The sequence below is a fragment of the Limanda limanda genome, chromosome 14, assembly GCF_963576545.1.
Source record: "Limanda limanda chromosome 14, fLimLim1.1, whole genome shotgun sequence".
In the NCBI taxonomy this organism is placed as follows: Eukaryota; Metazoa; Chordata; class Actinopteri; order Pleuronectiformes; family Pleuronectidae; genus Limanda; species Limanda limanda.
In genome coordinates this window covers 2,007,906-2,020,717 of record NC_083649.1, presented here as the reverse complement: position 1 = coordinate 2,020,717, position 12,812 = coordinate 2,007,906, and the positions used below count along the sequence as shown (strand labels likewise).

General features: G+C 45.5%; 1 protein-coding gene across 1 annotated transcript in view; it reads left to right on the top strand.

Moving 5' to 3' along the window:
- Positions 1 to 1,008: 1,008 nt before the first annotated feature.
- si:dkeyp-23e4.3 (rho GTPase-activating protein 7) overlaps positions 1,009 to 12,812 on the top strand; it is a 19,490-nt gene continuing 7,686 nt past the window's right edge. Inside the window, 6 exon segments of the mRNA XM_061085763.1 lie at positions 1,009 to 1,164; positions 9,543 to 9,614; positions 9,701 to 9,782; positions 10,455 to 10,518; positions 10,938 to 11,415; positions 11,471 to 11,730. Coding sequence (XP_060941746.1) covers positions 1,152 to 1,164; positions 9,543 to 9,614; positions 9,701 to 9,782; positions 10,455 to 10,518; positions 10,938 to 11,415; positions 11,471 to 11,730 — 969 coding nt within the window. The 5' untranslated portion in view covers positions 1,009 to 1,151.

The window sequence follows — 12,812 nt, the reverse complement described above, 5'->3', positions numbered from 1 at the left end:
ATCCCATCAGGCCTCAGGTGGGAAGAACTGGAAAACCTGAGTGGGTTTGAGATGCCTCGCATGACCGACTCCCTCCACAGCCCAGAAGACGTTGGATGGATGATCGGTCATTGGTTCGGTGCAGTTCTCTCCTCAAAGATAGGTGTCACTGCTGAGGAAACATCACCACACCACCAGAGAACTTCCAAGAAGAAGACGGACAGAACAGATTTGTCTCCAGCGTCCTGCAGCTTTGAGCTTCTATGTAAAAAAAACCACACTCCTTGAAAAAGGGAGAAGCAGAAAACCCACAGAACAGTTTCGGCAGCAGTTGGTTTTCTCCAGGAGGAACCAGATGTTCTCACAGTTTCCAACCTCTGAGATTCTCGGTGCTCGTTCCTTGAGGTCACAGAGAAGAACCAGTTTGCAGACTCTGGTCTCCACCACCAGAGGAGATGACTTCCTCTCTGGAGCGTGCCCCTGGACACCAGGACCGGAATGTGGAGCATGAACTGAGCTTCAGGAGGAAACACAGAAACACAGAGACTGAGACTTGTGATGTTGTGTTGCAGGAGAACTTTGAGAACTTTGATTTGTATCACGACTTTCACCCTGAGAGTTCCTCCAGGCCACGTGGAGCTTGTGACTCTCTGAACACAGATCCTGTTCATGCAGTTCCTGCCCTGTGGAGACGTGTGGTCGGTCGTGTTCCTCGTGAGGAGATGTTGTCTCTGGGATCATCTTGTCCTCAGGGACGCTCGGTGACCTTCAGCCCGTGTGGACCAACATCACATTATTATCACGGGTCTCTTCTGGACTTTTCACCACGTCACAGAACTGATTCAGTTATTTCTCCCTGGTCCAGCTCGAGTGTCTGCAGTGTTTCCCTGGGGTTATTTTTAGGACGCTGCCCCCCCCACCCCTGGTGGAGCGGCCGGGGCCAGAGGAAGGGGAGTGGTCAGAGGAAGGGGAGTGGTCAGAGGAAGAGGAAACATTCAACAATGACTCCATTAACTCGAATCTCAACATGAGCAGCACAACTGGAATCTGCTGCTCCGACACCTCACTGGAGATCTGAAGTTTCCTTCTGGATCTTTACAAAACATCAAACCTCCAAACTCTGCATCATGAGACTTTGTTAAAGTTTCCTCTGGGTCGGACTCGTCAGGAACATGTTGATGAAAAGTGAGTGTTCCCTGACTTCTCCTTCTCCTCCGTCGGCTGCTGACGCTGATGGACACTCAGATAATGAGAATCTGAGATTTCTGATTCTGCCTGTTTTGCTTTTTGATGACAGAGATGATTGGTTAATTAGCTTAACGAGTTCTAATTAATGAGGAGCTGATTGAGAGTTGATGAGAAGGAATCTGTTTCCATAGAGAAGCCTCCTCTGGTGTTTGTGAACTGACTCTTCACATGATGAGATATTAAGCATGGTGTGTTTGTGTAGATATGAATCATCAGATCAGAGGGAAACATGTTCCTGACTCGTTGGACTCAGAGTCTGAACCAGCGAGCACTGAGAGTTCTTTATGGTTCGACGGCCGTGGGCCTGGAAACATCACGAGAACACTTGTGAATAGAAGCTCCTCTGTGGCAGGAAGCGTAGGTTTCACTCTGAATGTGAGTGGGCGACTTTTCAAATGGGATCAAATGGAGAAAAACTATCAGTCGCTTGGAAAACTGCCAACGCTTCAGTTTTGAGATATTTGAGCCTAAAACATCAAAGTCTGAGTGTGTAGTAAAACACGATTATATACTGAATACTTCACTCAGATGTTAATCAGTAAGCAGCAGAAGAGTACAACGTAGTTAATAGTTGGTTGGTTGCAGTCAAACTTTGGAATTTCATTATTTTAAAAAGTTATTTTATGATAACTACTTGTGTTTTGTTCTTCTACATTAATAAATTGATTCTGCGTCTTTTGAAAACCTCCTTTGACTCTTGACCTTGTTGCAAAGTCAGAACAGTGGGTTTCCCCCCTGGAGACACTGAATGGAGAATTCACGCCTTAACTGCAATGCATTGTGGTCCGTTTCCTGCTCAGCCCATGCAGCCGTGGGGTCTCGGTGCTTCCTCTGCTCTGAAATGCTTTTTCAACTTCATAAGAAACCTTCACTTGTTGATTGTGACTTGAGAACCTGACGTGAGTGAGTCATAGTTTGAAAGTGTTTGTTGTTTCACTTCATCCACATTTTACCAGATATTTGTCGGAACCAGACAAACGGGTAAAGACTCAGTGTGATATCTCATAAATAATAAGATTATGTCTGTGTATTTTAAAGTGTGAAAGTTGTTTGTTTCTCAGGTAATAAGCTGCTGTTGTTTCTACCTAAACTCACAAGTGGCTCATTAGGAACTTTGGAAACTTTCAACACAGATTCAGATTCTTTCTACAGGTGAGAAAACGTTTCCTGAATAATTTAAATGTGAAGAATAAAATGAAGAATCTCACCGGGTTTGTTCACTGAAGTAACTTTGAGAGTTTGAATGTTCGGGAAAGATGATGAGTCATAGTTAAAATCAAATATTAAGAAAATGTCTAATTTAGGGACTAAAGAATTTAATTTGACCTGTTGTCATCACCTACGTGGGCGTGGTCAACCTATACTTGACTCTGATTGGTTTGTAGACGGCATCAGATGTGGGCGTGTTGTCAGTGGGGGGAGGGAGTAGTCTTTCTGTTTGAATGGAGAACATGAATGAAGCGTGGTTGCTATGGTGACATCATGATGGTATCACTGGCAGCATCAGCACCTTCAGGCGCAGTACATCACAGTACTACAGTACTCAACAGTACTACAGTACTACACAATACTACACAGTACAACACAATTCTCCACAGTACTACACAATACTACACAGTAGTCCACAGTACTGCAGTTCTCCGCACTAGTTCAAAAGCACCAAATGAACGTCCTCGTGAAGACTGCAGCTGCTTCTTCTTCTTCTCTTGTTTAATTCTGTCTCTACTTCCTGTGATCGGTCCAAAAGTCCAAACTCTCCAACAAAGTGTTTTCTCACTGGGACAGAACCAGGTTCAATTCGATCCAGATCCAGAACTTCTCCTCTACTCTGAGGAACCGTTCATACCTGATGTTCAGGTTCACACTGAACTGAAGAGTCTGAAGCTCTGAACCAAACAAGGTGTGAAAAACCACAAACTAGTATCAAGCATCAATCTCAGAGGTTTTGCTGCTTTCTACGTAGTGGTGGTCTCAGGGTGACTCAGCAGACTCGGACCAGAATGGGGTCTTCTCTGAAAGTTCTCTCACTTATTGAATCTGGGTTGAACCGGTTCAGGTGAAGTTCTCAGTAGCTGTTTGCAGGTGACGTGAAAACTTCAAAACAGAGAAGCAGCTCAGAGATGAAAGTAAAAGAGAGAAACTTCTCTGGGTTTGATTCAGTTGGACTTGGCTCTGTGTCAGCTGGTTCTCTGCCCGGCAGCACGTTCTGTCACTGGGCCGTGTGGGATCTGAACTGGTCTCACTGGGCTTCACAAGGGGAGCTGAGCTCCAGAGAGACTGGAACCATTCTACTGAAGTCTTACTGTCTGACCCATAATGTACATTTCCAAATAATTAACCAAAGTTCCTGGATCTGTGCAGGTTTTTGAATCTTATGAAACCATCTTTCTGTAAATGTTCGACGTGAAGAGGAAACAGGAAACAGGAAGCTGGACTCTCTCTCACCTGTTTCCCTGAATGAACTTGTTCAGCCGGATGTTTTGTTTCCATCGCTGCAGCTCGGACACGTTTGACCTTTGAGGTCATGATCCTGCTGCTCACTCATCTGTCATTTCACCGTTTCCATTTCACTTTGTGATTTCATCCATTTCTGGGATCAGATTCTCAGACGTCACGACCTTGAGGTTTGATTCCCAGTCCGTTTGTTTTTCAGCAGGATTACTTAAAGTCTACCTGACAGATTCTCTCGAAAAACTTTGTGCAACGATGGGACTTGAGCCAAGAAAGAACTTTTGGCAAATTTGCCCAGAATCTGTAGCAAAGTGCAGATCCAGGAATCTCTCAGAAAATCATCTTAATGACATCTATGAGTTTGTGTGATTGATTTCCAGATGCTGTTGGGCCTGTGATGCTGTCGCTGCCATTTGAGTCTTCCTGTGGTTTTTCTTGCTGCTGTTTGACTCGGGTCTTAAGAAAGTCTGTGTTTGTTTTGCAGCAGAAATGCAGCATCAGGTTCTCTTCAGCTGTTTATCATGTTATTTTTATTATCACGCTTTGTCTCTTTTCTTGCTGCCGTTGCTTCTCTTTCCCGTTCTCACTTCACATTGTTCTGTGGCTTCATCAGAGCAGATTTGTTGTCGTGGCACCAGGAGGTTAATACAGGTTTTCTCTGTTAAGATTAATAATGTAATTACTTTTCCTCTTGACTGAGTAATAAAGGGCGGAGGAGGTTCATTCAATAATAATAATTGGTCACATCTGAATTTGCCCGAACACGTTCTCCTGCCGCGGCTTCCGTTGGATAATGAATTATTGGCTTCAATGAACTTTGAACGAGAACCAGACATCGAGATAATCTGAGTTTTCATTTGTTATTTGTTTGAGTTTATTAAGGGAGATTTTATATATATAGATGTTTTCTATATTATTATTATATATTATACAGGATATCATCAGAAACCACAACTGTGAGGATGGAGAGATGAGTGATGACACTTCCCTGCTCTTCCACTTTTAGGATCCATCTCCGAGCTTTTCATAGACAGAAGGGAATTTATTAACTCCCAATTATTTAACTCCCAAAAGCCGGCCGACATAAGTTAAATATTGGAAATTGTAGGAATGAGTCTCCTCAGAAATACGGCTGAGTGAGTGTGAGCAGCTTTGGCAGATTCGATGAGACGGAGACGGTTCCCAGGGTCGGACTGAAACTCAAACACACGGATCAAACATGTGTGTGAGTGAAGAGCTTCCTCACAGGTTCACACTCTCTCACTCGGGCTGATGCTCGCTCGCCCACAGGGACCGTTCTGCTGGTGAACTGAACCTGGATCAGATCATCAGGACTTCCTGTTTCCTTTCTGATGAAACAGGAAGAGCGACGTCTAATTTCCCTGTAACTGCAGGAAAGCTGCCACTTCCCAGGAAAGATGGTTTTCAGATCCGAGCAGTCACTCTTCACAATACTCTTCTTCTTATAACTTATTACCAATATTCACAAATCACAATGTGTCTCTTATGACATCTGCCCACGAGCGTTTTAACTGATGGTTGATAACTGATCATGATGATTCCAAACTCCTAACATCAACTCAAGAGGAAGAGAATATTTTCAACAGGGACATTTAATCTATGAGACATTTGTTTTGAGGTAATTTCATGTGATTCCCTCAAAATAATCTTTAATCCCTAAAAGATCCTGATTCCAGACGAGCAGTGATTCTCCAGCTCAGAGTCCAGACAAACACAAACACACAAACACAAACACACACAAACACACACAAACACACGACGGTCCAGCGAGCACGTAACCTCACCCCCCCGGTGAGTCTCAGGCTGTCCAGGCTTCCTGTCGACATCAGGGTGGAGCCGGACAATCAGGAGCCAGATCTCCTCTCGGCGCCCGGCGGGAACCAATCACAACTTCCTCCGGGACAGAGTCGTGTGGAAGAGGAAGAGGCCGCGGCTCGGACCCGGGAGCCGAGCTGATGCCATCGCTCACGTAAACGCCGAGCGCCTGGAAGTGGCGAGCCAACATTCAGCCGGAGAGTCGGGTTCATTGCTGTTTCTGCTCCGAGCGACTGGTTCCTCACGGGACTCGTGACTCCTGAGGTCATGAGGTGGATGTGCGTTGGGGTCGTTCTCCACGTTCCTTCCTCCCGCTTCTCAGAGAGCAGAATATGTGTGTGGTCGCTGGTCACTGGTCGCCCGTCGCTGGTCACTGGTCATAGGTCGCTGGTCATAGGTCGCTAGTCGCTGGTCGCTGCTTCTCGTCCCCGTCACAGAGAAACGAGTCACTGACCTGGAAGCTGCGTTTCAAACTGAAGCAGGATCTTCTTCCTTCTTCATCTTATCCTGTTTGGTTTTTCTAATTGATCACCAGTTAAGTATCCGGTTGCTCTGATGTCAGTAAATCAGTTCATTAGTAGACGTCACATTTTCATGATTATCATTGAGATGTAGATATGACACTGCATACTTGGGAATAATTATGTAATTTTCTAAAAAATTTAATAATTTATGCAGTGTCATAACTACATCTCTGACGTTTATAACAAACCAGACCGTTTCAAAATCGGTTGAAAATTGAGCAAGTTATGGTTATTTACCAACACAATGTTATGGGTGAGCGAGATGCCCCCTAGCAAGATGGCCGCCATGTGGTGACGTCCGGCTCCGTAGAACGAGTCATCTAGTCTTTATATATAAATCTATGGAACAAACAGTCACAAAGTCCGATGTCCTCCAGCTATTGGACGAGAAGGAAACCATCAACCTTCCTCTAACGTTTTCCTCTGTGGTTATAGCCGAGTTCTGCGATTTGATTGGTCCCAAAGCTGTGATCATAGTTTATATTATCAATAGAGCACGATGGGTCCTCGCTCATGTTAATAATAATCACTAATAATGGTTCAGTGTTTAGGAATTAGTGACATCTAGTGGTGAGGTTGCATCACTTCTCTTCTGGTGCTTTGTTTTTTTTAATGTCACTTTCTTCTATCGGCCGAAAATGTGTTAAAACAAGTCACATTTATTTTGCCGGACTTTTCCAATGTTTGGCTCAAATTGTCTTGACAGCTGGAAACTCGCTGTCTCCTCAGAAGCCTCGGGGGGGGTGGGGGGGGGGGGGGGGGGGGGGGCAGATGAACCAGATACATAAACACTGAGATTCTGAGAATATAACAAACTTCAAAATGACAGAAGGGAAAGAAATAAAGAGGAACTGAGCAAAAGTAAAGAGATTTCAGTCTGAACAGTGAAGTATCACGAGTGTGAACATCCCTCCTGCTGCTTCGACCCCTGACCTCTGACCTCTGACCTCTGAGCGCTGAGCCTGTTTCCAGCGTCTGACATTTAAGAGAGAAGAGGGATCAAGTGTGATTTCCGAGCGGCGGTCGCACTTGTCCGGGAGAGGTTGTGTAAATCCGTGGACATGTGTGTGTCTGTCTCCCCCCCGAGTCGAAGCCTGCGACGCTTCTTCTCCTCTGACATCACAACCCCCCCCACCCCCTCCCCCCCCCCGACGACCTCCAGGGACGAGTTAAAAAGCTGCCGTCACCTAAACCACTTTTCCACTTTAAATAAGTTTCATATCCAGCGGCTCCGAGCTTCTGTGGAAAATGTTTGAGGTTAATGTCGTGAACTCCGCAGGGAAACAGAAGAATATTATTAAAAGAGTTATCTGGGGGGGCGGGGGGGCGGGGGGGGTGCATCACTTCAGGGCGGCTGTGATTACAACTGCACTTTTTAAAAAGAGTTCAAACCAGATCATCTGAATCCGTACGGGAGGATGTTTGCATCTTAAAGCTGCAGCACAGAGAAATACAAGATCTCATCTTCATCATCATCATCATCATCATCATCGGGCATAAATCCCAGAAACCACAAACTGCGTTAAAATTACAAAGATAAACTGTTTGACCAAAATTACAACATTTGATCTAAGGAACTAGAAGGAGACTCTGTTGTGCAATAATGGTTTGGAGTGATACCATAAGCTGGTGTTCAATAAATGTGGTTATCAAAATAAAATATAAAATATTAATATTTAAAATATTAATATTAAATCATAACTTTAGTTTTTTAAGTTCTATCTGGGCACCACCCTTCATAGAAAGGAAACGATAGCCAATTTATTGATTAAGATCATTTAGATCTAGTTCAATTAGAAATCTTAATATTTACTATTAAAGATTATATAATGAACAGTTAAGGTTTATAGAGTTCTTGACAGTGTAACGGTTGGCAAAATTCACTTATGCAACATTACTGAAAGGACAAGTTTAAAAGAAAACATTTATTATAAACATAATAAGTATAAAAACACCAATTACTAAACAAAATTCTAACTAACAAAGATGTGTGTGTGAGTGTGTGTGTGCGTATGTAAATTAGGGTGCTTTCAGAATGGTGGTTTGACCCCCTAAGATAGCCCCCCCCTTCTTCTGCAGAAGTGGTTTTACGACATGCAGTGGGGGTCTGAGCTAATGAGGGGAGGAGATATGCGTGTTTGTGTGGATGTTAAACAGATATCTGAAAGGGTCAGAGAAATCCTGTGAGGAGCGTATCTAACATTTAACTTTCATCTTACTTGTAACCACAATAACACCACATATATCAAACTTTAAAAACACCACACAGAATCAAATAAACAGTCTTGCTAAGCGTAGTATAATTATATAATTATTAAGCCCAGTATGTTACCAGTCCTTGAACAGGGAGAAAGTTGCTGTGCGGTTCCACCATTCGTTCTGGCTTTTGAAGACTCTGGTTCGTGTGGTCTCTGCTTCCACGGTTCTGTTGAGCTGTGATGCTCTCGCTTGTTGAATTCCTTACCTGCAGGATATGGAATCGCTGCAAGGAGCTGGTAGAAGCTTGAGATGCGTGGAGGTTTCCTCGAGAAAAAAAGACCTTTGCCCTCCGGTTGTTGGGTAGAGAAGATTTGAGCTGGAGGAATCCGGTTTCTCCACTCGCTGATGCAGGAGGAAAGGCCGGCAGCCTGCTGTCTTCGGTGGGGTTCAGGGAAAGAGAGAGACTCTGGAGGAGTCCTGCTCTTAAATAGGCCCAGTGACCCCCAGGTCATGTGGCCAGATCGACCAATTGGAGTTGATCTTCGGGGGCTTTTCACACTTATCTGTGACTTTGCTGAAACAAATGGAACCTGTAGCCTCCTGGGAGTTTGAGTTATTTGACCTTCTCAGGACAAAGAGAACACGTTGCACTCTGGGAGATTGAGTTCGCTCCAGCACATTCGGCTTTCTCAAGACAGAGAACATGTGCTTCAGGTTTTGACTTCCCATACAGGCCGGAAGAGAGGCCTGCGCTTTGTGCAAAAAAAACATGTCCCAACAACTCAGACAAGGACACAAGGACACAAGGACACATAGGTCAGCAGACAACGAGGATTTACAGTATAAACTTATTTATTAGAACAAGATTAATTTACTTTCAGTTCAACTTTAATAAGAATCTGAATCTGAATCCGTCTGATCTCAGTTTCTTTTCTCTTTTCTCTTCAGCTCAGATCTGAACATTAAACCTGAATCAGTGTCTGTCGGCATCGCTTGTTTCCACGGCAACAACCTCAGAGAGCGAAGGAACGCAGAGGAGATGAAGAGGAGGGAAACACCTCTTCCTCACTCTCAGCCAATTAGCACTAATTAAAACGGCCTCCTCCAAGAGGCTCAGATGATTAATAACCTGTGCGTGGTTTCTGTTTTTCTTTCTGGTTCCAGATGCAAATGTGATTTCACTTCACAAACAGACGCTGATGAGATGTAAATATTGTGTAAATATTGTCCCTCTGGAAGGAGGCGGAGCATGAAATGATTGTGTTTGAATCTAACGCTGTTCCCCCCCCCCCTCGCTGTTTGCAGAGCTTGAAGCCAGGGAGGCCTGTGATTGGCTGCGAGCGGCCGGCTTCCCTCAGTATGTGCAACTGTTCAAAGGTAAACACACCAGGAAGTGAAGCTGCAGATTCAAACCACACAACGTGTCCGGCTGAGACTTATTGTGTTGTTTGTTTGTGTGTCAGACGGAAGGTTCCCCGTGGACACGGAGTGGGCGGGGCGTGATCACCGCTTCCTGGACAAGGACGCTCTGGATTCGCTCTACAGGTAACAAGCTCCGCCTCCAAAACACGGAGCAGGAAACACAAATGTTGAGATTCAACTGTGACGGTTTGTTCTGTTGTTGTATTGAATCACATTAGAGTGAGTACGTTTATAATATGAGTAACACTGTGTGGTTATAGAATAAAGTTGTACCTGCAGCAGATGTCCAGCAGGGGGCGATGCAGCAAGAGCCAGAGCAAGACACATCCGCACGACTTAACGACTTTAGGTTTATTACCTTTGCTACGTACAGCCACCAGGGGGCGATCAAGAGTATTTGACTTCACTTTTAATCCATCTCTAGTGACTGAAACGTGCTGAACATCATGTTCTTGCGCCCCCTGGTGGTCGAAGTTCTCACCATGAAAATATCTAATAGTAATAAATTAACTTCCAAATTTAACCAGATTAGTTTCAGTTCTTTAAACAAACATCCTGTTCGACTTCAAACTACAGACTGATCTCTGAACAATGATGACAATTGATAAAAGTCAGATGATGTATGAACTGTTTCACTCTCATTCACCATCGTCACGTCTCCTCCTCTTCCTCCTCCTCTTCCTCCTCCTCCTCCTCCTCCTCCTCCTCCTCCTCCTCCTCCTCCTCCTCCTCCTCCTCCTCCTCCTCCTCCTCCTCCTCCTCCTCCTCCTCCTCCTCCTCCTCTTCCTCTTTCAGGAGATTAAACACTTTGAACAAGTGTGTGGAGACGAGGCCGGAGCCACGCAGATCCAAACGCAGGGTGAGAGGAACAGGAAGTGGATCACAGCAGGGGTGGGGGGGGGCACGCCATGCTCGTTCAATCAGCTGATTTCCACTGATATCGTTTAAAGATGAAATTATCTTTGAGACACATGAAAGCTTTGAGATTTACGTCATTAAAATATTAATTAGAATTTTTTTAATCTATTAATTAATTTCATATTGTTCAAGAAACACGAAATGACTAAATATAATTATTATATATGAAATAAAGCATTTGAAGCTAAACCAAACGTAAGGAAATAATGCTGTTTGATTCATGATTTTTTTATCCCTCTGTCTCAATTTTTAAAAAAATGTATATATTTTTTCAAAATATTAAATCTAATATTTTCTGAAAGGAAGAGTTTTGTAAACTTTTCTGTTATCCTCGCCCTCGTCTCTCTTCTTCTTCTTCAGGGAGTCGACGTTGAGGAGGAGGATTTTTGCGCCATCAGTCCGAACTGGACGTGCGACCTTCGCACTCGCCGCTGGCGACGCCTCCACTCGTCTGAGGACGTCCTCCGTGTGACCGCCCCCCCGACTCGAGACTCCTCCCTGAGCGACGCCCACGACGTCTGCTCCATCCGCAGCGGCAGCAGCACCGACAGCGACGCCCACGACAAGAGTCGCAGACGACCCGTCACCACGACAACCACATCCGCTGCCACGGACGACCAGGAGACCAGCAGGAGCTCCTCCCCCTGCTCGTCCAGGAACAAGACCCCGCCCCTGGACACGTGGTCCAGCGGACCCCCGTCCCCGGGGGAGAATCTGGAGACGGACGCCGGCCGCTCGGACAAACCGCCGAGGAAGACGAGCACCGGTCTGCTGAGGAAGATGGAGAAACTGAGGCCGAGGGGCGGGACCACCGCAGCGCTGCCCCCTGCTGGCGACAGCAGGGGAAGCGACTGTGGAGGTCGGCCGAGGGGGGAGGGGCTTCCCTGCACCAGGTGAGGACAGGACCTTTAAATAAATAACGATATTCATTCCTCCTCTAACTTTACTTCTCCTTCCTCGCCTCAGGCTGATGAGTCGACCCGACAGCCGGGGGGCGTCGTCCTCGTCTCCTCCCACCAGCTCCAGCAGCCAATCAGAGAGCAGCAGCACCGTCAGCACCCCCAGCCCCGTGACCCGGGTCCGGAGCAACTGCAAGCGCTCCAACAGCGGCGCCGGGACGGCCTGGAGCGACCAGAACCTCACGGGGACAGAGGTCAGTACAGAAGGTCAACAGGGTCAAAAGGTCAACAAGGTCAAAAGGGTCAACAAGTCGAAGCCAAATACAATACGTTTTATTTGAGGGTTTTTACAGGATTCAGTTTGATTTGATGAATAAAAACTGGTTCTGTGAAGAAAACAAATCAAGATTTTTCAAACAATCGTTAGTGACTAAAAGTTTTAGACTTTAACTTTCACATTCACAAACGAACCAGAGGAAACTTCACGCGTCTCCTTTAACACCTTGTAGACGAATGTCGCGAATTTGCCTCAAACCCCATTCCGGTCTTTTTAATAATAATAATAATAATAATAATAATAATAATAATAATACATTTTATTTCACAGCGCCTTTCATGTCACTCAAGGACGCTTTACAATTTATAAAACAGGAGCAAACAAATAACAAAACAATTAAAATTAAAAGTGCAAGTAAAAACAGCATGGCAACTACAGTGAGAATGCAATCCTGAAAAGGTGGGTTTTGAGAGAGGATTTGAACTGAGGGAAGGAGTCAATGTTTCGGATGTCAGGTGGGAGTGAGTTCCAGAGTTTGGGAGCAGAGCGGCTGAAAGCTCTGCTCCCCATGGTGGTAAGCCGGGCAGAGGGGACAGCTAGATGGATGGAAGAGCAGGATCTGAGGGAGCGGGTGGAGGTGGCAGTGTGAAGGAGGTCAGACAGGTAGGGAGGGGCAAGGTTGTGGATGGCTTTAAAGGTATGAAGAAGAATTTTAAAGTTGATACGGAAGTGAATTGGAAGCCAGTGGAGTTGCTGTAGGATGGGGGTGATGTGGTGGAACGAGGGGGTGAGGGAGATGATACGGGCAGCTGAGTTCTGGACCAGTTGGAGTTTATGGAGGGATTTCTGGGGGAGACCAAAGAGGAGAGAATTACAGTAGTCGATACGGGAGGTGACAAGGCTATGTACAAGAATAGAGGTGGTATGGGGGGTGAGGGAGGGACGGAGGCGATTTATGTTACGGAGATGGAAGTAGGCGGTGCGGGTGGTGATGTTGATATGAGATTTGAAGGAGAGTGAGCCATCGACGATGACACCCAGACTCTTTACCTGGGGGGA